This window comes from Dipteris shenzhenensis, chromosome 10, assembly GCF_047967505.1.
Source record: "Dipteris shenzhenensis isolate YYH24624 ecotype China chromosome 10, Dip_SZ_1.0, whole genome shotgun sequence".
Lineage (NCBI taxonomy): Eukaryota > Viridiplantae > Streptophyta > Polypodiopsida > Gleicheniales > Dipteridaceae > Dipteris > Dipteris shenzhenensis.
The window spans coordinates 28,901,918-28,926,113 of NC_141605.1; the positions used below are offsets into that span (position 1 = coordinate 28,901,918).

Here is a 24,196-nt window from a genome sequence, read left to right on the forward strand (position 1 = left end):
CCCTGTCCTTCTTGGTCCTTTCAAGCTTGCATGGTGTAAATTTGTTGTTGAAGTCACTTTGTTTGCACTTTCTTGATTGTTTGAAGCAGAGGTGTGGAGCTGGAGTGGAGGTAAAGGGCTGTGAACAGCTCCCATAGCTAGGCAGGGGCTGGTTGCAGCCCCTTGATTTGATGCAGGTCTGGAGCAGCACTCGGGATGGCACAACACCCCACTCGGGCTGTGAGAAGAGGTACAAGGCGAGGGGGGGGTGGGGTTCTAGGAGACCGAGCTGCCTGCGCGGGTCCTTGTGGCCAGCGCTGCTGCAATCAAGCAGCTGAAGGAGGCGCGACAGGCCTTAGATTGCAGGAGTGGTGGCGCAACAGCCACCCATGGCCGGACGGCTTGTAGAGAGCCCACGCGACAGCAAGGGGCTGGCGCGACAGCTATGCCCATGCACAACAGCTAGTAATCCACGCGCGATAGGCCCTTAGATGGAAATGGGGCTAGGAGGACGCATACAGGGGCTGGGAGGGAGGAGGAGGGGGCTGGGGGGGAGAGAGAATAGAATAGAATAGAATGTTGTATTATCGTCCTCTGGGGGCCGAAAAACGACCCATGGGACCTCATCTGATCAGAGAAGATACAAAAAAGGAAGTCTCTGTCCTCCAAAGAGGAAGGGGTGATAAAGTAACACAGTATCACTGCTTTATAGCCTACGACATCGTGCATTGTTCTCTGTGCTTAAGAATCCTACCAATATATGTGCCCAAGATAGGAGGATGTACATGCGTGAGTAGGCTCACAAGATTTGAGTGCCTCTCTACGACATTCTGAAAATCTTTCCTTATGTGGGCATACTGTGGGCATGTCAATAAAACATGTGCTTCTGTCTCCATGTCCTGCAAATCACACATTTGGCAAATTCATCGATCTCTTGAAGTATCTCCCCAGGCTCCTCTCTCCACCTCTAGCATATGAGAACGGGTACGCATACTTGCAATATTAGGCCTGACATTAATAGGTATGGGCATGCTTATGTATCTTTGAACATTGTCCTTTGCTTGAGCATATGTGCTCAAATAGCTGGGACTAATATGTTGGCAATAGTATTCAAACTTAGCTCTTTTCTTAGCTGATTGCCATTTGTGATGCAATGCTTCAAGGAGCGCTTTTTGCAGTGCCTCCTCATCCATTTTGTCAGAGGGGCTATCTATATATGAGGCAACTTCCCACCTTTGGAACCAGCCATGAATATCTAGCGACCATCCTGAGGATAGTATCTTACTCTTATTTGTTTTTTGAAGTCTTCTACTTGCTTCCCATGCCTTTCTTGGTAGTCTGTGTATGTCCATGGCCTTGACCTTCTTGATGTCTTTGAAAACTCTTTCCAATGCCCTTATTTCAATTGGTTTGGTGCCAGTCTCTAGAAGCATGATTGAGTAGGGTGTGGTAATTTTGATTCCCAAGTGCCTTCTGAGAGAGAGAGAGAGAGAGAGAGAGATTAACGTCTTCAGAAGCCCTCGCGGGACTATGAGACAAAGCACAAACATCAAAAAGGGTACACACCAAACATCAGTTATAGACTGAGAGTCTCTTGGAAGTGCATGTACCACTCCCAAAGTTATTATAGATTAGCTACATTGTACTAGGTAGTCAGCCTGTGTTACACCAGTTTGAGAGTCCTTGGGTTACACCAGTTTGAGAGTCCTTGGGTTTGCATTTAAAGTCTTTGATAAGTGCTTTTCTATCTTTTACACAGCCCATTTCCCTTCTTTGCGAGCGTCCTTCACTTTGTTCAACTTTGTGGACTTCATTTTGAGCTGAATTGGGGTGAGCTCCTCTCATATCCATACTTTGGTACCTCTCAACTTATTTGTTTGCATGAGAGTCTTGATTCTCGCTTTCCTATCATTGAGCACCACTTTGGCTTGTGTCCCAATAGGAGTCACAATGGTTATGTCCTTTAAGTCCCACTCAATCTGAGGGGTTGCTGCTATGATATTTTCAATTTTTCCTGCCAGGCTCCCTTCATGCCAATCTTCAGGTAGTCCTCCAATGCATAGACATCGAGCATTTGCAGCCCTTTTTTCTTGCTCTTGTACCTCTCCATGTACTTCACTTTTGTTGATTTTGTTGTCCATTGTTGCTGAGATTTCCTATTTGATCGATTTGACCTCATTGGTGATCATGTCTAGGACCTTTGGTTACCAACTATGGCGCAGGTGCTGCTTCCCTGTATATCTGTAGTACTTCCTGTATGATGTCTTGCTTGGCATTGTTCTCCATCTCCTTCACTTTCTTCCCGAGAGCTGCAACCATAAGTCTGAGCTCCCTTATTTTCTGCTGTAGAAAATATATCTGCTCTTGTGGATCTGAGCTAACCCTCCGCTTGTAATGCAATGTGTATGGGCTGAGTGTTGCTGCGATGTCGGAGTAGGAGGGTTTACTGATAGGGGTTGCAACAAAGGTCATCACCTTTGGGAACTCCATATTGGCCTCTCGGACAGCTCCTTTCCACTTCAACAGCAGGCGCATACCTTGTACGCAATTGGGTGACACCTCTTTTGACTATTCCGAGCTATTTTCTCCTCAGGTTGCTGGAATCCGATCCTTGGGTGCTCTCTTCACTTGTGGAAGCTTCTCACAAGCCTTTCTCAGTGCTATACAGAAGGCTCTTGCTGTACTGTTATTTGCAGCCTTTTTTTATTGTCTCTCAAGTGTCAAAACAAAGGGCTTTTGAGGGCTTTTGCTGTCTTGCGTCTCCTTTAGCTGTTTGAAGCTCTTCCAAGCATTTTCATCAGCTCGGGAAGTCCATTCCTTGAGGTATTTCACTTCTGCAATTTTATATCCTCTATTTGCATCTCATTTGGCATTTGAGCAAGGCCCCGTGTTGCCTTGGAAAGAGGCCCCATGCTGCCTTGGGAATTTTTCTTGCAGGTCTACAATTTGTGACACTTGCACTTGTGCAGTCATTTTGTGGACAGCAAGTCCTATTTTTGCAGTCGAAAGCCTTGAGGCTATTTTTGCATCACTTGGTCAATGCACTTTTACTTGTGCTATTTACAATGGCTGGCAACAATGGTGATTTGTTTGGAGTTCTCCATGAAGATGACAAGTTGGATGGCACCAACTATCCTATGTGGCCCTACCTTATGAAGTTGCAAGACACTTTTGGAATATTGTTTCAGGTATTGATTTGAGGCCAGCCAATGCTCAAGTGGCTGCCCCTACTGCTGGCACTCCTCCAGGGGGGAATTCTCTTGATTCTTCTTCCTCTAGTACTCCTGTCACTACTACTACTACTCAGGAGCAAATCAGATGGGACTCAAGAGACGCAAATGCACACTCATGTATTGCTTTATCATGCAAGAGAATCATTCTTCCACACATCCGGTCATACATGACAGCAAAGGATGCTTGGGATAAATGAGCTTCTCTTTATCAGGTTTGCAATGAGGCACGGGTTGCATATTTGAGAAGGCAATTGCAGGAAGTCAGCATGCAGGAAAGTGACTCTATGGATACATACTTAACAAAGGTCAAGGACCTCATGGAGGAACTTGCAAATATTGATGAAGTGGTGCCTAATTCTTAGCTTGTTAGCACTACATTAAAAGAAATGCCAAACACATATCAAGGGTTTGCTACAACCCTTAGACTAGTGGCCGATGGAAATCCTGACCACTAATCATTTGATCAATTAGTGACTTTGCTTTTGCAGGAAGAGCAAAGTCGTGCTAATAGGCAAGCTACAATTCCTGATCAAGCATTTGCTTCACAGCAGAAAGGAAAAGGCAAGACTTCCAAGCCCATGGGTAAGCCTAAATACGTGCCTAACCGTGGCAATTCCTCCAATGCATCCCAAAATGCAGCAGATAAGTCAAAGAAGAAAAGATGCAACTATTGTCACAAGCCAAGGCATGAAATTTCAGAATGCAAGAAGCGCATTGCTTTGGAGAAGAAGAAAGCAGGATTGATAGTAAATGCCTCACATGCAATTGAATCCCATGAGCCAGCAGATGCCTCACATGCACATGCTGTCCAGGATGAGTGGGCATGGGCTGTCCATTGTTTGATCCTTCCAAAATTGATGCATTCTTTTCTACTAATGATTCTCAGTCTTCGTATTTTGATAGCGGTGCTTCCAAGCACATAACCTCTTGCAAAAAGTTGTTTCATTCCTTGGCTGATGCACCTCGAGGGGGGACTTTCACATGTGCCAATAATGCTTCCTATGCTATAAAAGGAATTGGAGATGTGCAGCTCACATCTATATCAGGCCATCCTGTCACTTTGACCAATGTTCTTTTTATGCTTGGAATTGAAGTCAACTTGATTTTGATTTCAGCAATTGCCACTTCAGGTTTCAGAGTGATTTTTGATGGCTACAAATGCCTTGTATATGATCTCGGTGATGACAATGCCATTGTTCTCACTGGCACCTTGATTATCATTCAGTTGCACTTTCTATTGAGACATATGCTATTTCAGATTCACAGCTTGCTGAAACTCATCTTTGAATGGGTCATCTAAATTATAGAGCTCTTGCCAAATTACATTCACAGGGCATGGCAAATGATGTACCTCAAACTCACACAATTTCCAAACATGTGTGTGAGGGTTGTCTTTTGGGTAAGATGCATCGGTTTCCTTTTCAAAAAGATTGTCCAAAATTCTCACAGAGGAAATTGCAGCTAGTGCACAGTGATGTCTGTGGCCCAATGAGGACAAATGGCATTGGAGGGTACAAATATTTCATGACTCTGATTGATGACTTTACAAGATATTGCTGGGTCTATGCTTTAAAAGTCAAATCTGAAGTGTTCTCATGCTTTCAGAGGTGGCTGAATATGGTTGAGAATGAATCAAGATGCAAGCTTGTCACCCTCAACACAGACAGGGGGGCAGAGTATATGTCAAAGGAGTTTGATGCATTTTTGTCTTCACAGGGCATTGTTCACTCATGCTTACACTTCTCAGCATAATCCTGTTCCTAAAAGAAAGAACAGGTCCACTATGGAGATGGCCAGATGCATGCTTAAGGCCAAGTCCTTGCCCAATAAATTTTGGCTTGATGTAGTGATGTGTGCCAACTATGTGCTGAATAGATCACCTACAAGGGCATTGAGGACCGTTACACCTTATGAAGCATGGAAAGGCAGGAAGCCTTCCTTTTCACACATGAGAGTTTTTGGGTCTCTTGCATATGTACATGTACCATCGCAGCTGAGACATAAGCTTGATGATAAGGCAATCAAATGCATAGTTATTGGTTACATCTAGGAGAGCAGAGGGTATCGGTTGTACCAACCAAATACTAGGAAGATTATTGTCAGTAGAGATGTAATCTTTGCTGAACATTCATCTTCTCCTCTTGTGGATTGCAAAGCAAAGCCAGAAGTTGACATGTTTGATGCCTTTGACTCTTGGTTCCCTCTTCTCCCCTCCGGGGGGGACTTTGACCAGCAACATGAGCCTCTTGCAGGCCCTCCAACAAGCAATGATCAGCCAGCAACACATGCTGATTTGCAGGTTCCTCTTCCAGCACAAAATGATCCCAATATTCATGATGCAATGATTGAAGAAAGAGCTGTCAACAGACAGCAAAGGCAACTTCCCAGATGGCTTCTTGACACATTGAGGGACAGCAAACAAGATCAACCTCTTGCTGCCCGGACAAGAGACACATGCATGGTCACTTTCTTGATTTTGCACTCCTTGCTACAGCTTGCAATGAAGAGCCTTTATGCCATAAAGATGCTTTTGACAGCAAAGAGTGGATGGATGCAATGAGAGCTGAGCTAAAATATATTGCCAAAAATGACATGGGAATTAGTAGATCTAGTGCAGCTGTCCCATGTCTGACATTTCAAAAGCTTGCTGCAAATCAGCCTTGAAAGCTGCAATATGCTGAGTATCAGGGCCAGTGATCAGCATGTCATACACATATAAAATCAGCACATCCACTCCCACGGACATAAAGAGTGGGCTCTGTTGGGCTATTCTGAAAACCAAGGGACAGTAATTGTGCATGAATTTTGGCATACCATGCCCTCGGTGCTTGCTTCAAACCATAAAGGGCTTTTCTCAACCGACATACCTTGTTTTCAGAGCCAACAACCTCAAACCCAAGAGGTTGTGTCACATAAACTTCTTCCTGTAGATCCCCATGAAAAAAGGCAATCTTGATGTCAAGTTGGTGCACTTGCCAATGGTGATGGGCTGCAATGGCAATGACACCTCTGATAGTAGTAATTCTAAAAGTGGGAGCAAAGGTCTCCTCAAAGTCAATACCTTGTTGTTGGGCATACCCTTTTGCAACAAGACGGGCTTTGTGTCGATCTATGCTACCATCAGATTTCCTTTTTAAATTGTAGACCCACCGGGTACAAATGGCACGCTTGGCACTGAAGAGAGTCTTTAGATATCTCAGAGGCACTCAGGATTTAGCCCTCTTCTATGGTAATCAGGGTTCACTTACCATGCATGCTTGCACGGATAGTGACTGGGCAAGTTGTTCCGACACCAGAGTGTCACATACCGGCAACTACTTTTTGCTTGGCAGTTCATGTATCTCTTGGCTCAGCAAGAAGCAACCAACAGCTGTCACATCCAGCTGTGAGGCTGAGTACAAGGCAGCCTTTATACCTAGATGAATCCAGGAACATTCCCAAGCTCACCCTGTAAAAACACAACATCGTGCAGTTTCAATCTCATGATAGTCACTCAAAAGGTTGAAAACCATAAACTCCATCACACATAGCAGGGACTAGCTACTATGACATCCCCACCACTGACGTCATCGACGCCCAATAATGGGGGTAGACCATAGTATAAAAATATGCTCTCACACATACAAATCCACACACCCACACATACTTGAGCATCCATTTATACAATGTCTTCGTACTGAGTTTCTGTCGGCACTCCGGAGGTGAAGGGCAGACTCAGCCATGATGAAAGCTAGCCATGATGAGTACAGGGCAGCTCTCACCGCTACAGTAGAGTGTGTCTGGCTTCGACAGTTACTTACAGATCTTGGTATCCGCCAGACATCCTCCCCTATGGTCTACACTAACAGCCAGAGTGCTTTGGCTATTGCGCGTAATCCAGTGTTTCATGCGCGTACCAAGCACATTGAGGTTCACTATCATTATGTTCGAGAGCGGTTGTCAACAGGAGACATAGAGTTGTCCTACCTTCCCACAGAGGACAACATAGCAGATATCTTTACAAAGGCACTTCCTCGTCCCAAGTTTGAAGTCTTTCGATAGGCTTTACACTTGGTTCCCTTTGTTACATGATCTGGCATACCTTGTACACTCATAGGTGGCTATATCCCTTGGGATGAACATGTGCCACCATGACCAGAAAATACCAGGTATTCTGAGACGTTTCCAGAATACTTCAGCCCATACCATGGAGGGGGGTTTGTAGGCCATCATCTCCCAGTTGTATTAATGCCCTCAGGGCCCTGGTATGTGCCATGTAGCTTTAGTTATTGGCACTTAGGTCACTTAGTACTTTTAGTGTCTTATGACACCTAGTACTAATGGTACCACTAGGACACTATCCTAGAGTTCCCTTTTATTGTACTTTGTACTTTCATTATTTCATAGTTGATGTGACGGCTTTCAGCTCTTGCTCCATTCTTGTGCATCCTTCCACTTCCTTGAGCCTACAAAGACAAGAAGGAAGAAAGCTGGGGAAGAGGGGCAAATTGAAAAGCTTGATGCAGAAATGTTGTTACTTCCCAGGCAAAATGGCGCGCTGAATAAAGGGAACGAAACAACTAACTTCCTACAACTATGCTGTGCATTCTCCAAGCTGTTGATGAATTATTTACTGTCTCAATTCTCCCCTTGACAATAAATTGCCCTAAAGGACTTGAAATACATTTTTTAAAAATATTTGTTTTAATGAGATGGTGTCTCAATAAAAATCTTCAGAGTCCCTCGTGGCATATTACTTGTCAAGGGTTCTTAAGTTCTATATTCCAAACCCCTCATAGAATCTAGCTACAGCAAACTGTTATTCCTTTGGGTCAAAGGGATGACAAGCTCTTTTATTATTTTTCAATAGCTTTTCTAGCCATGATACCGAATGTTTTATTAAAGCCTACACAATCTTGAAACAGAACCTTCATTTAAGCCTGATTTGCTTCAGTCATAACCTACAAAGTAGTTAAATGGTCCACAATGCCCTGTCATGACTTTTGGCCTGCCTGACCTGTATGTAGTGTTCACGCTCGTCTGTCCAGTTACTAATCTTCATTCCCATCAGGATGGTGACAAACTTTGCCATGAACAGCCTGAGTTTGGTTCCATAGTGGCAAGTGCATCTCATTTCCTCCACATTTCTTCACCTTTAATCGCTTCAGCTTGAAGCCTGTGACTCTGGCTTTTGGTAAAACGACTCCTGAATGTTCCTTTGATATTCTTCAATTTTACTTTGCAATTTTTATGTTTAGTCGTAAGATGACCTTGTCCTCCCTCGCACCGATTTTCAACTATATCTGTGACATTGAACAATATTGTGACAAGGCCTAGCGGCACAATGATTTTCTACCTCATATACAAGATATGCGGACACTCAAAACACCTAACAGCTTGAAGAGATGACCTTGTTCCTGATATTCAAGAGCCACAGACTCAATTTTTCTTACAAACTTTAGGCAGTTTGCAAATTTGTTTATGCCCACAAAGAAGTCACTTCTCTTCTTTCTAAAAGTACTATTATAACTGTTATTCAACCTTTATGCATCATAAATTATAATAAACCTAACGAGAGTCTGGCCTTTGAATACTAGAACTGTCCATGAACCCTAAAACCATGCTGCTAAACAAAGAATCTTGATCCAAAGAGAAGACATTGCTACTGATACTTTTCGTTTCAAGTCTTTTACTTTATCTTCTTGAATAACATCATTGAAAAAATACCTAAAAGGCACTACCCAATCACTTTGACCTGCAAGCGCCTAGCGAACACAACCCGGTCACTTTCATCAGAACTACACTTGAAAAAAGAAGAGCAACAATATGCAAAGCTTTTTAGACCTGTTCTGGTAAAATTTTCACACCTAACAGACTGCTTAGTTCTGGTGCTTTCGCAGACTCCCGTACACCTCCACCTAGTTGAAGCAAAAAATCCAGAGGATCCTTTACCAAAAGCTCCAAATTTAATGATGTCGGAAAATTGGCATTGCTTTGTTTTTTGGCAAACAATCTGCTACATATATTTACTTGATTGAGATCCAACCATTGTATATATTATTTTGTTGAATGTAACAAGCAAAAAGCAGAAGGCTACACATATCTAACACAGAAGACTGGAAAACTCAGGTTTGCTCCAAAAGAAGGATGAAAAAGATAGATGAAACAAATTTCAGCGGTCTACCAAAAGCAACCAGCCCTCCTGTTAGTACAATTCTTTGCTACTATTTCAGGTTGTGTACTCACAATTTCAGTCAAATGTTAGACAGCCAAAATGACCTACATGTATTATAGCTGACTAAGTAAACTTAGGTGGATACTCATTTTAAAATGGGTCAAAAATTTTGACCTCACCAACTCCAAATAGGTAAAGTATTGACATATATATACTCCCATTTGTGTAATATTTTCATTCCCGAATTTGGATGTCCTTATCCTTTTCGACGCCCTGGGTAGCTCTGAGAGGAAATTACTCGTAACATGGATGCTTTACTATGCAAGAAGCACCAGTAAAATGGCACATACAGTTCACCAGCAAAGTATTTCAGCAGAAAATACAAAAAGTTCAAGAAAGGTAAGACAAAGGTCATGCCAACAATAGTGAGGACAAGGAGGATCCCCGCTCTACCCAATCCAAACTCGTCTTCAGATCAGCATGGTCATTATTTGAGGGCAGCACAAGGATTGCAGTATCTCTTTCCAACAATTCCTCAAAAAGCATGTAAAGCATGTCATTTGATCGTAGGAATGTTAAAAGGCATTAGTATCAATTGCAGAATGTGTGTCCAAGGGAATACTCTACGAGGCATTCGTTGGAGATGCAGAGGTCCCACTCAGTTGCAGGCACAACCTTACAGATAGTACAGCTCAAAAGATCTCATAAATAAATGTCGGTACAAAAGGACCTGCAGTGAACTCTGCAGAGGTAAGCATCACCACAAGCCTCACATGTTGCACCCTCTGCTGAGAATATATCCTCTGAACTGTTGTGTGCCTACCTGCAGACCTGAAGGAGACAGGGGCTGCTGGATGGGAGAAAGAAAGAAAGAAAGTCTATTAGAGTCTTCAGAAGACCAAAAAGGGTCTACAATACTGAAAGAAACTCATACAATGAAACTGATGGTGTAGCCACTAGACGGGCATCAGCACCCAGGACAAATACCAAATCCATAATCCATAATCCATACCCCTGCCCATTGGAAAACCTCACTAAGTGGAAGCCAATGAGAGTGTCATCCCTAGGAGGGTAGACCATGGCTGAGAGCTGCCAAAGTGAACAAGACTAGGGATCAGACCTTGGCTAAGATCCTGTATGTGGTGTCAAGAAGGGTGATCGGCCTCCATTGGCGAATATTGGACCTATCTCCTCCCTTCGGGGATCAAACAAATCCAACCCCAACTCAGAGAATGAGGGAGTGAGCCGGAGTCCAAGATCTGTTGACAAGCCTGCCTCAACAAGGTGACGATAAACTCCCAAAAACTCCGAAAGAAGACGGGAGTCAAACCGTCCTCCCCAGGGCACTTTTGGGGAGGGAGGGCCTCTCACAGCTCCTTCATGAACAACGTCTCTAGCTGTCTGCTCAGGCTCATCGGGGCCACTGATGGAACCTAGTCCCAAACTGCCTCCCTAGCTAAGAGGACCGGGGGGGGGGGGGCTCCATCTCTGACTCGAACAGTTGTCGGTAGAAGTCTGTGGTCATCTCAAGGATCTTATGTGGGTTTGCTCATCCCGCAGTCTCTAGAACTGGGTCCCTGCTGATCGGGGCCCTGCAGTCTAAAAAAACTACCTCGTCATCCTATTCCCCTATTGAACCCACCTGGTGCGAGAGGAATGGTGCAAGAACTCTGCTCTTTGGACCTCCCTCTCCTGAAGAGCCTGTCTCCGTCTGAGGGCTTGTGACTGTAGCTCTGTGCTGCTCCTCTGAATCGCATCAACCACCCACGTGGCCCAACCCTCAATAGGCCCTCCTTCTGGCTACTACTACATCTCTGCAACTGCTTACTGCACCTCCTCGTCCTGAAGTAGCTCATCTAGGATGTGAACACCCTTTTGGGGAAAGACCTCTACAGGGCTGATCTAGGTGCAACATTGGAGGGGAGTGGTCCTAAAAAAGTGGTGCCTGCCGGATCCTTGTAGAGCCCCCCCTATGTAGCGCCCGATCCCCAACATAGAATCGTTCCAAGCTCCAATAGCCCATCATGTCTCCTCTGTCCTATAATGAAGGGGGAAAAGGGGCCAATTTAGAGGACCTTTAAAGTCTTAGGTGGGAAATGTGGAGGGTCTATATAAGTCTGTTAGAAATGACCCAACAGAGGGTACACGCAGCAGAAATAATGCCCAGGAGCTCACACAGTGTGCGGTGTGGGTGTGGAATCACAAACTTCTTTACTTATGTGCATTCAATAGGTGTGCAGACTCATCAATAGACAATGAACCAAACTAGATAGAGAAACCACCATATAATATATTTCCGTCCACAACTATGGACACAATACAAGAGAGACAGATCCAGAATCCCACCAATGGTGTGATCCTCTGATCTTACCACAAAGTCCTTCTCCTATCTGCTGGCTATCTCTAGACTAGAGTCCCCGTGCTCCACCTCGAGCATAAGTAAACTTTCCGTCTAGGATGATCCTCTCCACCTTGCTGTCTGGGAACCAGCCTAGGTGGGCAGCTTCCTGGCTAAGTCTGCAGCCCTGCTAGCACCTCTCTATCCTCCTGAATGTAGGTCCAGAGGGTGGCTACCTGCTGCTCCTTTCTGCTCTGGATTTGCTGCTGCAAGTGATGTTGAAATGACGCCTGAATGGCCTCCTTATATAGGCCCCAAGGGGGGGCTGATAAAAACCGACCAGCCTGGTACAGACTGGCCGACCAGACTTGCCAACCAGTCTGTGGCTGGTCCAGCCCTATAAGGCACACAACCCAGGCCTTTTATGGCCCAAACTTCCAGGGCTTTTGGCCCTCCATTCAAGGCAAATATGCAGCCTATAAAAGGCCTGCCACCTGCCCACTGACAGTCACATTCCTTGCTGCAGATCTGGGCCTGCACTCCCTGCCATGTCTGTGCCTCTGCCAGGCCCTCTTCCCAGCCACGTGTACTGCGCCATACGGGTTCCTTGTGCTGGCTACTGCTTCGCCTTTTGCTACTGCAGATCCATCCTAGCTCCAGGTACCCACCATCTCTATGATTCTTGCCCACATGGCATCCAATCAGATGCCCATGTGACAGACACTCAAACCCTAGGTTCACCCCCCCCATGCTCTCCTCATTTGGGGGCTTACAGATGGGGAGGTGACCTTTCCAACAAAGTCCCATCCACCCCTTATTGTACACTTTTTGATGTGACATCTAATCCTATCTACTCCTGTAGGCGCTGTATGAGACGAGCTCTCGGAACCGTGTCAAATGCCTTGAGGAAATCCACAAAGCAATAGTAGACCCTCTGCTTCCGTGCCCTTGCCTCCTCGATGATACATCTGAGCGTGAGAATGTGGTCCATGGTCCCATGATCACACTGGAATCCAGCATGTCCTGCTACTCCAAGTCCTCGACACTTCGCAAAACTGCTGACCTCGGAATCAAGTACTGATGCATAAATCTTGGACATGACATGTCCAATCATAATAGTCTTGTAGTTCTCCGGGCTCATGGGATCCACTACCTTGTGAATGGGTGAGATAGTGTTGATGGTCCACGTGCATGGAAACCCCAAACAAACAGCTTCATTAAATAGCTTTGCTAACAGGTGTGAGAGAAGGCAGGAGAAAACGGGAGAGGAGGGGCAAACAAAAACAGCAGACAAAAAAACGAGGTCAGTTCGAGCAGATTGGGATGGGCGGGATCATTGTGGGTGAGAGCAAGGGAGGGCAAGGGTGAGAAAGAAGCCAGGTGAGGGAGGATGAGGAAGGAGCAGGGCAAGGCTTATGATGGGGAGCATCACAGCTTGTTTGACATCTTGAAATTGCAGATATTGGGCTTGAGCTTGCCTTGTATATCCATCTTGGCACAGTTCGTGTGTGGGGTTACCAGGAAATAGGGTAGGTAGCTAATGTAGAAAATCAAATCAATTCACAACTGCTCTTGGGTTCTCACCTATCCACAAATGGTCATCGTCTATTGTGCTCCCTCCCTCTACCTGCTCATTTGTGATTCTTGTGTTACAATTGCCTAGAATCATGGCATCCCCATGTCTCCTGTAGGAAGCTGTATCTGCTCATTTGTGATTCTCGCGTTACAATTGCCTAGAATCATGGCATCCCCATGTCTCCTGTAGGAAGCTATATCTGCTCCCAAGTTTGAGCAGAAAAAGTGGTTGGCATCTATTGCCAAATATCCTAGCCCATATAAACCTTTTGTGAGCATCTAATTCAATCTTTGCAACATATAACACAAAGTCTTGCGAAAAAGCAAGTGATCCCGCCCTCACCCCTCTTCTTGTTGCTTCTTTTAGGCATCCAAACTGAGTGTATCTCATATTCATCATTCGGTGGTATCCTGCAGGCATCATGTTCCCAATCTGCTAAAAAGATAATATTTGCATCTCCCACCACCACGCCAAGGCCTGAATAGCAAACCAACTCTACTAATCCAGAGCCTCAATATCTGCAGCTGGCAGGAATATTGACAAAAATAAAATTGAGTCCTTTTATCTTTGAATTTGAAGGCTTCTAACTTTCTCGAAGGTATCCGACGATGCTAATCTTGACTTTCAAGGAAGAGTTTGTAGCTCCAGCCATGGCACCTAGAAAGAGAATGAATGACCGTAGTTCTGATGTCATTGAGACCTGGTTACACAAATGGGACGAGGCGTTCGCCATTTGTGAAATCAGAAATGATATCAAGAAGATCCGCGAGGCCACCCACATGTTTAGTGAGGCAGCGGATCGGTGGTGGATTAAACAACAGAAAGATGGTATTGCATCCACTACCTGGGAGGGGTTTAAAAGAGAATTTAGAAAACACTTCTTATCTCCTGACGAAGCATCCCAAGCTTGGGATCAGTATAGAAACCTTCGTCAGAGAAATTTGTCAGTGGCAGAATACACTGATAAGTTTCGAGAGAGCGTAATGAAGGTTGATGAACCCCTACCTCAATCAATCCAAGTGAAAGATTTCATATTTGGATTGAATGATCGGATTAAAATGGAAGTTCGGGCTAAGTATGCGAACACGTTAGATGATGCAATAGCCATAGCCCTGAACTATGAAGATGCCAAAGGCAGCAGCCCAAGTGGGTTTGCACAGGTCGGAACCCAGTATGGGTACCAAAAGAAATCTGGGTTTAAGAAAAAGTGGATTAGTAAAGGGAGTGGTTCTCAGCCGAGTGGTCAAGCCAAGCAGGCGAAACCAGCTGAAACTCCTAAATCAAGTACCACCATTGGAGTGAAGAGGAAAGTAACACCAATGGCAGCCCGGGCTTGGTCAAAGTCTCCCTTAAACCTAGAGCAAAGAGAAAAAGCGAGGAGAGAAGGCTTGTGTTTTGGTTGCCTTCAACCTCATCAGTGGAAGGATTATCCACGGAATAAGGATCGTCGGATGGCTGAGATGGTAGTCTCAGAATGCGACATGGAGATGGAGGGAAGTCCCAGAGCGGAACGGATGCAGATTCAGCTAGCGGGATCTTCTCAGAGGTCAGTACCTTGTTTGTTATGTGTGTCTGTTGCTAAGCTAGTAACGAGTGCACCTGATAACATCCTATCTAAGCCCGCAGCAACGGGGTATATAGCCTTTAATGATATGGAGTTAATTAAGATGAAAGGGCAAGTGGCCAATCATGATGTCATTGTGTTGTTTGACTCGGCGTCAACTCACAATGTAATTAACTCCAAGCTCGTGAAGAGGCTGAAGTTAAAGACTAGCCCATCTGACTATGCGTATACAATCAGGATGGTAGATGGAAGTTCATCTGAAGTATGGGACCAAAGGGTTACCTAGTTGGAGCTTCGTATTCAGGACTATGCTGAGAAGCTTGATTTTGAAATGACTAAGCTTGCTCATGCAGATATAGCCCTGGGTATGGCGTGGCATTCTAAGAAGAATCCAGCCATTGATTGGAAAAAGCACGTACATCAATTCAAGATGAATGATGTGCTTTATGTCTTACGAGGTGAGAAAGATGTACCTCAGGGACCGTTGGTTTCCATGATGGAAATCCGAAAAGCTCAAGAAGAGTTTTTATTCCTTTGTACAGCATCGGTAAAGTCGGTTGATGATTCTTCGGTTAGCACTGATGTTGCGCAAAGTGGTGAGATGGCCAAGCTGGCTAATCTTATAGCAGAGGAGTTCTCTGACTGTTTTAGGGATGAGCTACCTTATGGGTTATCTCCAGAGCGGAATGTTCAGCATAAGATCGAACTAATTCCGGGGACAGAACCTATAAATAGACCTCCCTATCGAATGAGTTTTACCGAAGAAGCGGAGGTGCGAAGGCAACTGGAAGAATACCTCAAGTTGGGGCAAATTCAACCAAGTTTCTCACCTTTTGCTTCGCCACTGATATTAAAGAAGAAAAAGGATGATACGTTTCGCCTCTGTATAGATTACAGAGCATTGAATAATATCACTGTTAAGCACAAGTATCCGATGGCTCGGATCGATGATTTGCTAGATGCATTACATGGAGCCGTGATTTTCAGCAAGATAGATCTTAAGTGTGGCTACCATCAGATCCGGATTAGAGCCGAGGATGTGCATAAAACCGCTTTTAGTAGCAGATTTGGTCATTATGAGTTTTTGGTAATGCCCTTTGGACTTACCAATGCTCCAGCTACATTCGTCATGCTTATGAATGATTTACTACGTCCGTATATCGGAAAGTTTGTAGTACATTTTATTGACGATATTCTAGTGTTCAGTAAAAGTATTACTGAGCATCGTGAACACTTAAGAATAGTGTTCAGTACTTTGAGGAAAGCCAGTCTTTATGTAAATAAAAAGGAAACTGTACTGTGTATGGTTAGGCTTGAATATTTAGGATTCATAATTACTCCAGAGGGGGTAGAAATGGATCCAAAGAAAGTGGCTGCGATACTGACTTGGCCAATCCCTCAGAGTCTGACCGCTTTGCGATCATTCTTGGGATTTGTCCAATTTTATCGAAGGCATATCAAAGGATATTCCGAAATAGTATCGACATTGACTGATCTGACCTCAGATAAAGTACCTTTATATGGGGACAGAATCAACAAGAAAGTTTTAACACCATAAAACAAGCTGCGGTCACAGGACCGGTGTTAAAAATAGTTGATCCCCAGAAACCGTTGTTCCTAGAAACCGATGCAAGTGGCATTGCGGTAGGAGCAGTTCTCCTTCAAGAGAGAAGGCCAGTAGCCTTTGAAAGCAAGAAGTTTTCTCCCTCTCAAAGGAATTGGCCAACTCATGAATTAGAGTTGTATGCTCTTATCCATGCTTTGAAAACATGGAGGCATTATTTGTATGATTCAAAGTTTTATGTGGATGTGGATCATGATACTCTGAAACATTTTTGTAAACAGCCTGACTTGAGGAGCCGCCAAGCTAGGTGGGCAGAGCTCATGTAGGAGTTTAATTTAACGATTCGGTACCGAAGAGGGAAGGATAATAAGGTTGCTGATGCGTTGTCTCGCATTATGCACAATATGAGTTTTACGGTATTAGAGAGTGCTCTAATGACCGAGATTAGAAAAACTCAAAAGGTGGATGAGTTTGTCCAGAGCCTATGGCCTAAGGCTCATGTGTTAAAACCCAGGGAAAACGAAAAGGATGACCTGGCATCCAGAAAAGGCCAAACATATGCAAGATATACCATAAGGGATGGTATGCTGAAAAGAAATGGCAAAATAGTAGTACCTAGTCAGAGTGATCTCAGGCAGATAGTCATTCAACAGTGCCATGATAGCCCATGTGCGGGACACCTAGGAGTCGAGAAGACATATGATCTCGTGAAGCGAGATTTCTTTTGGCCAAAGATGAAAAAGCATATTCATGAATATGTGACACGGTGTTTTTCGTGTCAGTTAAGCAAGGCCAAGTGGGTGAAGCCACCCGGAGTTTTACAGCCCTTGGAGATACCACTAAGTAAGTGGGAGAGCATTTCCATGGACTTTATTGTAGGGCTGCCTACGACACAAGGTGGATATGATTCTATCCTTGTGGTGGTTGATCGTCTAATAAGATGGCTTACTTCATTCCGACTAGAGAGCCTGTTAGTGCCCCGCAGGTGGCGGATTTGTTTATTAGACATATATTTCGTCTGCATGGATTGCCTAGATTCATAGTGTCAGACAGAGATGTCAGATTTACCGGTCATTTTTTGACAGCGGTATTTGAGACACTAAGGACTGAGTTGGGAATGAGTAGTGGGGATCATCCTGAAACGGATGGTCAGACAGAGAGAGTCAACCAGATTTTAGAGGATATGCTGAGGGCATATGTGTCATTGAGACAACATACGTGGGACAAGTGGTTGCCATTGTTAGAGTTTGCCTACAATGATAGAAAACATTCCTCTACGGAGTTTAGTCCGTTTGAATTGAATTATGGCTATAGACCAGCAAATCCAACTACAGTTGGAATACCTCAGAGAGTACCTAGTGCCTCGAACTTTGTGGTTCGAATGCGGGAGATGCTAGCACTTGCGAGAGCTAATATCTGCCAGGCTATGGATAGAGCCAAGGCGTATGCGGATGAAAACCGGTCTATACGAGAATTTAAGGAAGGAGAAAAAGTTTTTCTCAGAGTTCCTTCGCACTCGAAGTCGTTAACTTCAGGAGAGTGTGCTAAGTTATCACCTCGATACTGTGGGCCGTGGTTAATTCTAAAGAGAATAGGCAAGGTAGCCTATAAATTAGAATTGCCACAAGGGTATAAGGTGCACCCAGTGTTTCATGTTTCTCGTTTAAAGAAATTTTTACATACTGGTGACTCACTAATCGAAGGTGTGGTTTTGTTTCAGGAGATAGAGGATAATACAAGGCGCAAACCAACAAGAATCCTGGACCGAGAAACAATGCAAATACGAAATCGGAAGATACCCACGGTGTTGGTTGCATGGCATGGTCAGCCTCTATCAGAAGCTACCTGGGAATCCGTATACCAGTTGCGGAGAGTGTTCCCAGACTTTATCATCGAGGACGCTGATGTCTGAAGAGGAAAGGAATGTTACGCTCTAGCCGAGGTAGCATGACCTCGGAAGAATCAATCGACATTTCCCTTAAAGGATCTACATTTGTAATATATTTGTTTGCGCTTCATGTAAATGATCGGGAGGGAATTAATGTCAAGGTCCTAGGTGAGGGTTGATAGCACCAGACTAGGTGGATCTAAGGCTAAGGGCCTAATGCAAGAAATGTGCCTAGGGGCAAAGGAAATTTAAAGTATCGGTGAAAAGATGCATTAGGAAGGCCCTATGATGATGACATGTGGCATCTAGATCCATCTAGGGAGATGGGGCTTGTTGGAGTTAGTGAGAGAAAGGAGAATGAGCTTTTACGTGATTTCGAATTCGATTTCTCTATCAGCTCTCACGCTCTAACAGGAATTGGCTGGGAGGATACTCGTGGTGCTACTCCCGTGATTATGCTGTAGTTAGTTGATTGTACGTATCATATTCAAAAATAGTTGTAAGATGTATTAGTTGCAAAGTAACAACTTTGTATGAGCTGATATAAAAGTGACCAAATCATGGAGCCCAGCCTACTTAGAGACAACCAAATGGTTATAGGAGTAGAAAGGAAGACCGAAAATCCCCAAAAAAAAGCAAAAGAACCAAGAAAGTACTGAAACAAAATCAAAGACAAAAGAAACAACAATTAGCCATTGCAAACTATCTACAAAGAGACATGTTACACATGATACTAAAACCTTCTACAAATGACGCATAGCAATAGAACCTACCATTTGTAAGAAAGATGAATGGAATTCGAGTATAACCTGCATTCAACATGATAAAATTAAAATCGTATATGATTAACACTATTTATGGTAAATTTCTTGTAAAAAATGAAAGTTCTACCTCCATACTTGACAAATTTTTATATGAAATATTGATGTAAATTAAGAGTTACAAACACAATACACAAATGGCTGGCCATCCATAGTAAGGCATAATGGACAACTACCCACATAAGCTTCCCACAATAGATGTTCTAGTCTTTTTTTTCTAAGAAAGGAAAAAACTCTTGACATCTTAGGTCAGATTGTAATCCCAAGAAAAGAGAAAAATCACCCACCCTCTTGGTGCAAGAGAGAAAAGTCATACATTGTTGAAAGAATATTTTCCGCCTCCACATGATGTGGACAAAGACATAATGAGAGGATTGATAAAACATTGGGGCGACGAGAGCTAAAAGGCAAACCAACATATAGGCTATCACAAGTATCTCTTGGGGAAGCCAAAAATTATATTCGAGAAAAAGAAAGAAAGAAAGTTTATTAAAGTCTTCGGAAGACCGATGGGTCTATGAGACTGTGAAAATCCTAATACAACGAGCTGTGGTAGTGGAGCTACTAAACGAGCGTCCATACCAATGCAAAATGCAAAATGCAAAAAATGCAAAAATGTAGAATGGCAGTATTAAGTCCTAAGTACAACATAGTCATGTCGATGGTCGACTATATATATCAATCTCAGCATCATCATCAATATCATCATCATCCCCAACAACAGCAAGATATCAGGATGGATGAGGCCGTGGAGGCATGAAGTCGGCGATAGAGTGTTGTCGGCTACTCAAAGGTGCGGTCCTGGCACGTCTCCTGGTCGTAGCTCTGCGTCTAACCAGGGCTACTGAGACTTATAAGTTTTGAGCATGAACGAATTTAATTCAATTGATAACATAGAGGAATGAGCCTTGAAGAAGGTTTGAAATGATATCGCTTTCGCTGAGTGAAAACACTATCAAAAACTTAGAATTCTATTTCTAGGCCTGGGCATACCAATGAAACTACTTAAACAGAGATTTGCATTCATATAGCTTTTGTTGGAAACGAACTACCGTCCCTCATGGAAAACTGTCCATCTTATCTCTCCTTGCTACACTTGGACAATTCTTCCATACTCATCAACGATCCAAGGCCTATGGAAACATGAAGGAAAAAACCAAAGCTTTATTAATGTCTACCACAAAGGCCAAATAGACCTCTGAGACAAATCCTACATCATGACCAAATTTCTACACTTGACAGGGAGTGACCAAGATGTTGGCAATCCTACTAACTAAACCAAGTCCTATTGTCCAACTAGGACCTATCTCTGCTAGGCCTTCAACGAGCAGGTAATTTACAATGACCGTTGATGGGAAGTAGGCTTTATAAGGAGTACCATGCCCTTCTTTGTAAGTTGTTGATTCTAGACTTCTAAAATACAAGTGACTTTGCTCAATTAGACCCATTGGTTGAGTCGTAGTACTCTGTGGGGAGCTTTGAGCGTTGTATTCCTCATTTCTGTGTTTTGTTTTCCAACCTTGTTTTTGTGTGTTTGACTATGTTTCTTTTAGTACTTTATCATTGTGTGTGATTAATGCAACTCAACTCTCCAACTTGCGGCCGAGGAAGATTTCATATTTCTTCTGGCTGGCAGCCCACGGAGGCTTGCCCATCGGCCCGTGGTTGGAGCAGATGCGCGTGGAGGGGCAGTGCCACTGCTGCTCAGATGGTGTCTTGAAGACTATCCCGCATTGCCTATGGAGCTGTCGTAGCGTAGCGAGGATCTGGATGAGAGCCCTCAGGATCATGACACGCATGCAGAGTATACACAAAGATTACACTTGGGGGATGGTGGCTTGGTTGACAGAGAGAGGACACGCATTTCAAATTGATGAGATCTCCCCAGCCTATCGGATACAAGGTCAGAGCATTCAGAGGATTGCACTCCACGAGGCAGTCCCCCCTCACACCCTAGCTCCTCCTTGTCCTAGGGAGGACAGTCTCTGGGAGGTGGTAGCCAGCATCACGGCTTGGAACATTTGGGTAGCTCGATGTAGTCTTGTGATGGGAGAGCACCCGGTTCCACCCTTGGCTACCTTGGTTGCCATCTGGCAGGATGTCATTTACACTCTACGGTCCACCTAGGAGTGCGGGACTCCAAGCTCCAAGGCAACTATTGAGAGGCGTGCTCGTTTTTGCAGGGCTTGGCTTGCAAGTGTTTTCTACATCTTCACTCCCGAGGGATTCGCTGGCTGTATAGTCCCCCCACTTGGCTGTTAGCCCCAGTTCCAGAGATCCCCTAGGCAGTGAGCTGGGCTTGATCCCCTAGGCAGTGAGTTGGGCTTCTCTCGAACAGGCCGGTTTTTCTTTCAGCCTTTTCCGGTTTTTTCATACGGGGCTGTTGTCTCTTTCAAGCATTAATAGAAGTTTCCTTTCTTTGGGGGGAAAAAAAAATGCAACTCAACTCGATCATGTACTATTTAATCGCCCAACCGCTTGCTTTGTTTCCCAGCTCACCGTTGTGTTAGAGAATTGTTGTATCGATACGACCAATTAAACATCCCGTTAACACTTTGGCAAAACCACAGACCTCCATGACCGTTGACCCTATATTTACACTATCCTCGTCAAGTCCAAGTGTGTTGGCTCCGACGACTTCAACCACTCAATTTTGTTGGAAATGTGCAAGCACCACGATCTTCAATTCACCCTTCCTCTCCACATGTAGCTGAGTGATCATCGCGATGTTCAAGCACTGCCATCGTAGGGAGCCATTTGATGACCACCTGCTTCCCCCAGCCCATTCCTTATCGCATGTATATTTGCCGTTGTCTGATTACCAATGAGTGCATGACGCACTTTTGTTAAAACTATCTTCTTTACAGTTCTCTTTGTTCCAAGAACTTCAGCTCAAAATCCCACGGGTATGCATTTAGCTGCCAGGAATTCACGTCATTTGGTAAACCCTACCATATTATGAGCGATGGTCCTGCCTGTGATCACCTCGGCAGACCTTTCGTTCTAACATCGGCAAAGTACTTGCTGTGATGTGTCATTTGACGTGAGACAGACCCGTCAAAACTACGCATTGCCGAAAAGTTGCAAAACGTTTGTTTCTGATGGAAGAGCACTTAAAGAATTACTAGTTAGCTACAATCCATTGACATCTTTTTCAGGCTTCTTTTACGATTTGGTAATGTGCATGTGTCCATCTTGCGATTGGGCAAGTCTTACCATTCATTTTCAAATTAATTCACCTAGCCATCTGAGTTTCAAATTATATATATGTGCACACCGGTGCCATCTCAGGAAATCCACCATTAGATCTCAAACTGAAAATACATTATCTCACTTGGATTTGTAACGTCGTGAAAAAGCTGACGAAGTGCTTGTGGAGCCCCTTCGATCGGCTGACCACCTCGCAAAAGCACCCCGTCAATGTCGAAAACTATGCCAAAAGGGTGCCTACAAAAGGGACATCATTGGAACTCCCAATGCTCTGAAAAGGAGAACTGCACGATCTTTTGACAGAAGCATATAGAAAAGAGAACACCTGAATGTGTGCGAGGTAGAGATTGAGCGAGAGGGAAGCCATGGCAAGAGACGATCTAAGGGTCGAGGTGATCGTAAAGCATGTGTCAAGGCTCTGTTGGAAACCATGGCACCACAGGGAGAAAGGCAATGAAGTTGACGAAGCTGGGGTGATGCTCAAGAGAATGATCCCTCGATGAACATTCCTAAAAGAATGTCCTCCCAACAATCATTCCCTTTCCCTTACTCTCTCTCATTCTGGAAACCATGGCCCCACCGAGAGAACTGCAATCAGCTCGGGTGCTCCAGAGAATGATCCCTCCATGGAATTTCCTAGAAGAATGTCCTCCCAACGATCATTCCCTTTTCCCTTACTCTCGAAATTTCATTCTTCTACCTTAGAGAGAATCTTCTCATTAGAATATAATACAAATATTTTCTGCTAAAAATTTATAATCAAAAGCACTAATTGTGGTGGTATTTGGTATTGCTAGCTTTTTGTATCGCAATGTTATTTAATACTATTGAATGGCTATGCTATGTGCTACCTATCAGAGTTAACTACGTAGTAGTAGTGCTTGTGCTAGTATCAGTCATAACTGCTACTCAGTGGTGCTCTTTTGTAGTAGTGCTAGCTGATAATATGGCAGTTCTAGCTAATAGGATAGCATTACTAATTGAGAGTATAATACTACCAGTTGATACTTTAACAATGCTACCTTAAATTAAAGCAGTGTTAACTGCTTCTATACCACTGCTAGCATACATTATAGTAGTGTTAGCTTAGGGTATACTGGTTTGAAGAATGTTATAAACGTCCTTCCTACAAGTATAAGCCAAACTAGTAGACAACCCTTGAAAGATTTGACCACATCATTTGAAATCTTCCTTTTCTTCATGGCATCGCAACCAATGCTATTAAGATTTCTCTCCTTATCATTTTCTAGGTTGGTCTTGCCTCATGGAAGCTTTGTGATCTCTTATGATGGCTTTGGCATTGTCAAAGCCATTCTGTGGAATTCAAGACATCATGTAATGAATCATAAGACTCTACTAAATAGTGATAGAAAACACCTTCCACAGACACACAACATTGCGTGGTAGATGGCTCTTCTCCTTGAAACTCCTCAAATCATGCCCCTCTTTTGATAATATCTTACATTGTGTCTCTATAGAAAGTTGAGAGTGAATGAGGAATTTCCTAGATGTGTGTGCATGTGTGTGTGTGTGTGTGTGTGTGTGTGTGTGTGTGTGTGTGTGTGTTGTACGTAGTGATGCATGTGTGCTCCTACAAGGATGGAAATACGGCTACAGTTGTATGAGTGTGTGGCATTGTGTGCACCACTTACGTGATGACGGAATGTCTGGCATGTGTGCACCATCCGTGTGATTTAATGCATGTGTGGCATGAGGTGCAACATCTAATGGGATGTCTCGCATGTATGCACCATCCATCTATGATTTATTAGTTTTGTGTCACGGAAATACAAAGGTGATTAACTGTGGTGATTAATTCCAAGGTTATTTTATGCTTGAAATATTTCATTATTATTGATTTTGGGAATT

General features: G+C 43.9%; 1 protein-coding gene across 4 annotated transcripts in view; it reads right to left on the bottom strand.

Moving 5' to 3' along the window:
* The window catches only part of LOC147897658 (hydrolase family protein / HAD-superfamily protein), a 90,614-nt gene extending 67,818 nt beyond the window's left edge, over positions 1-22,796 (bottom strand). For 3 of the 4 annotated variants that reach the window (XR_015541680.1, XM_087380433.1, XM_087380432.1), the window contains exons 1-4: positions 22,653-22,796; positions 22,452-22,564; positions 19,070-19,105; positions 9,036-9,109 (exon numbers count right to left, since the gene is read on the bottom strand). Coding sequence is in view for 3 of the 4 variants with exons in the window: in XM_087380433.1 (XP_087236559.1) it covers positions 9,036-9,109; positions 19,070-19,105; positions 22,452-22,564; positions 22,653-22,759 (330 nt within the window). In the remaining variant the exon portion in view is untranslated. The remainder of the gene's footprint in view (positions 1-9,035; positions 9,110-19,069; positions 19,106-22,451; positions 22,565-22,652) is intronic. The other variant, XM_087380434.1, reaches the window with a different exon arrangement.
* Positions 22,797-24,196: the final 1,400 nt, after the last annotated feature.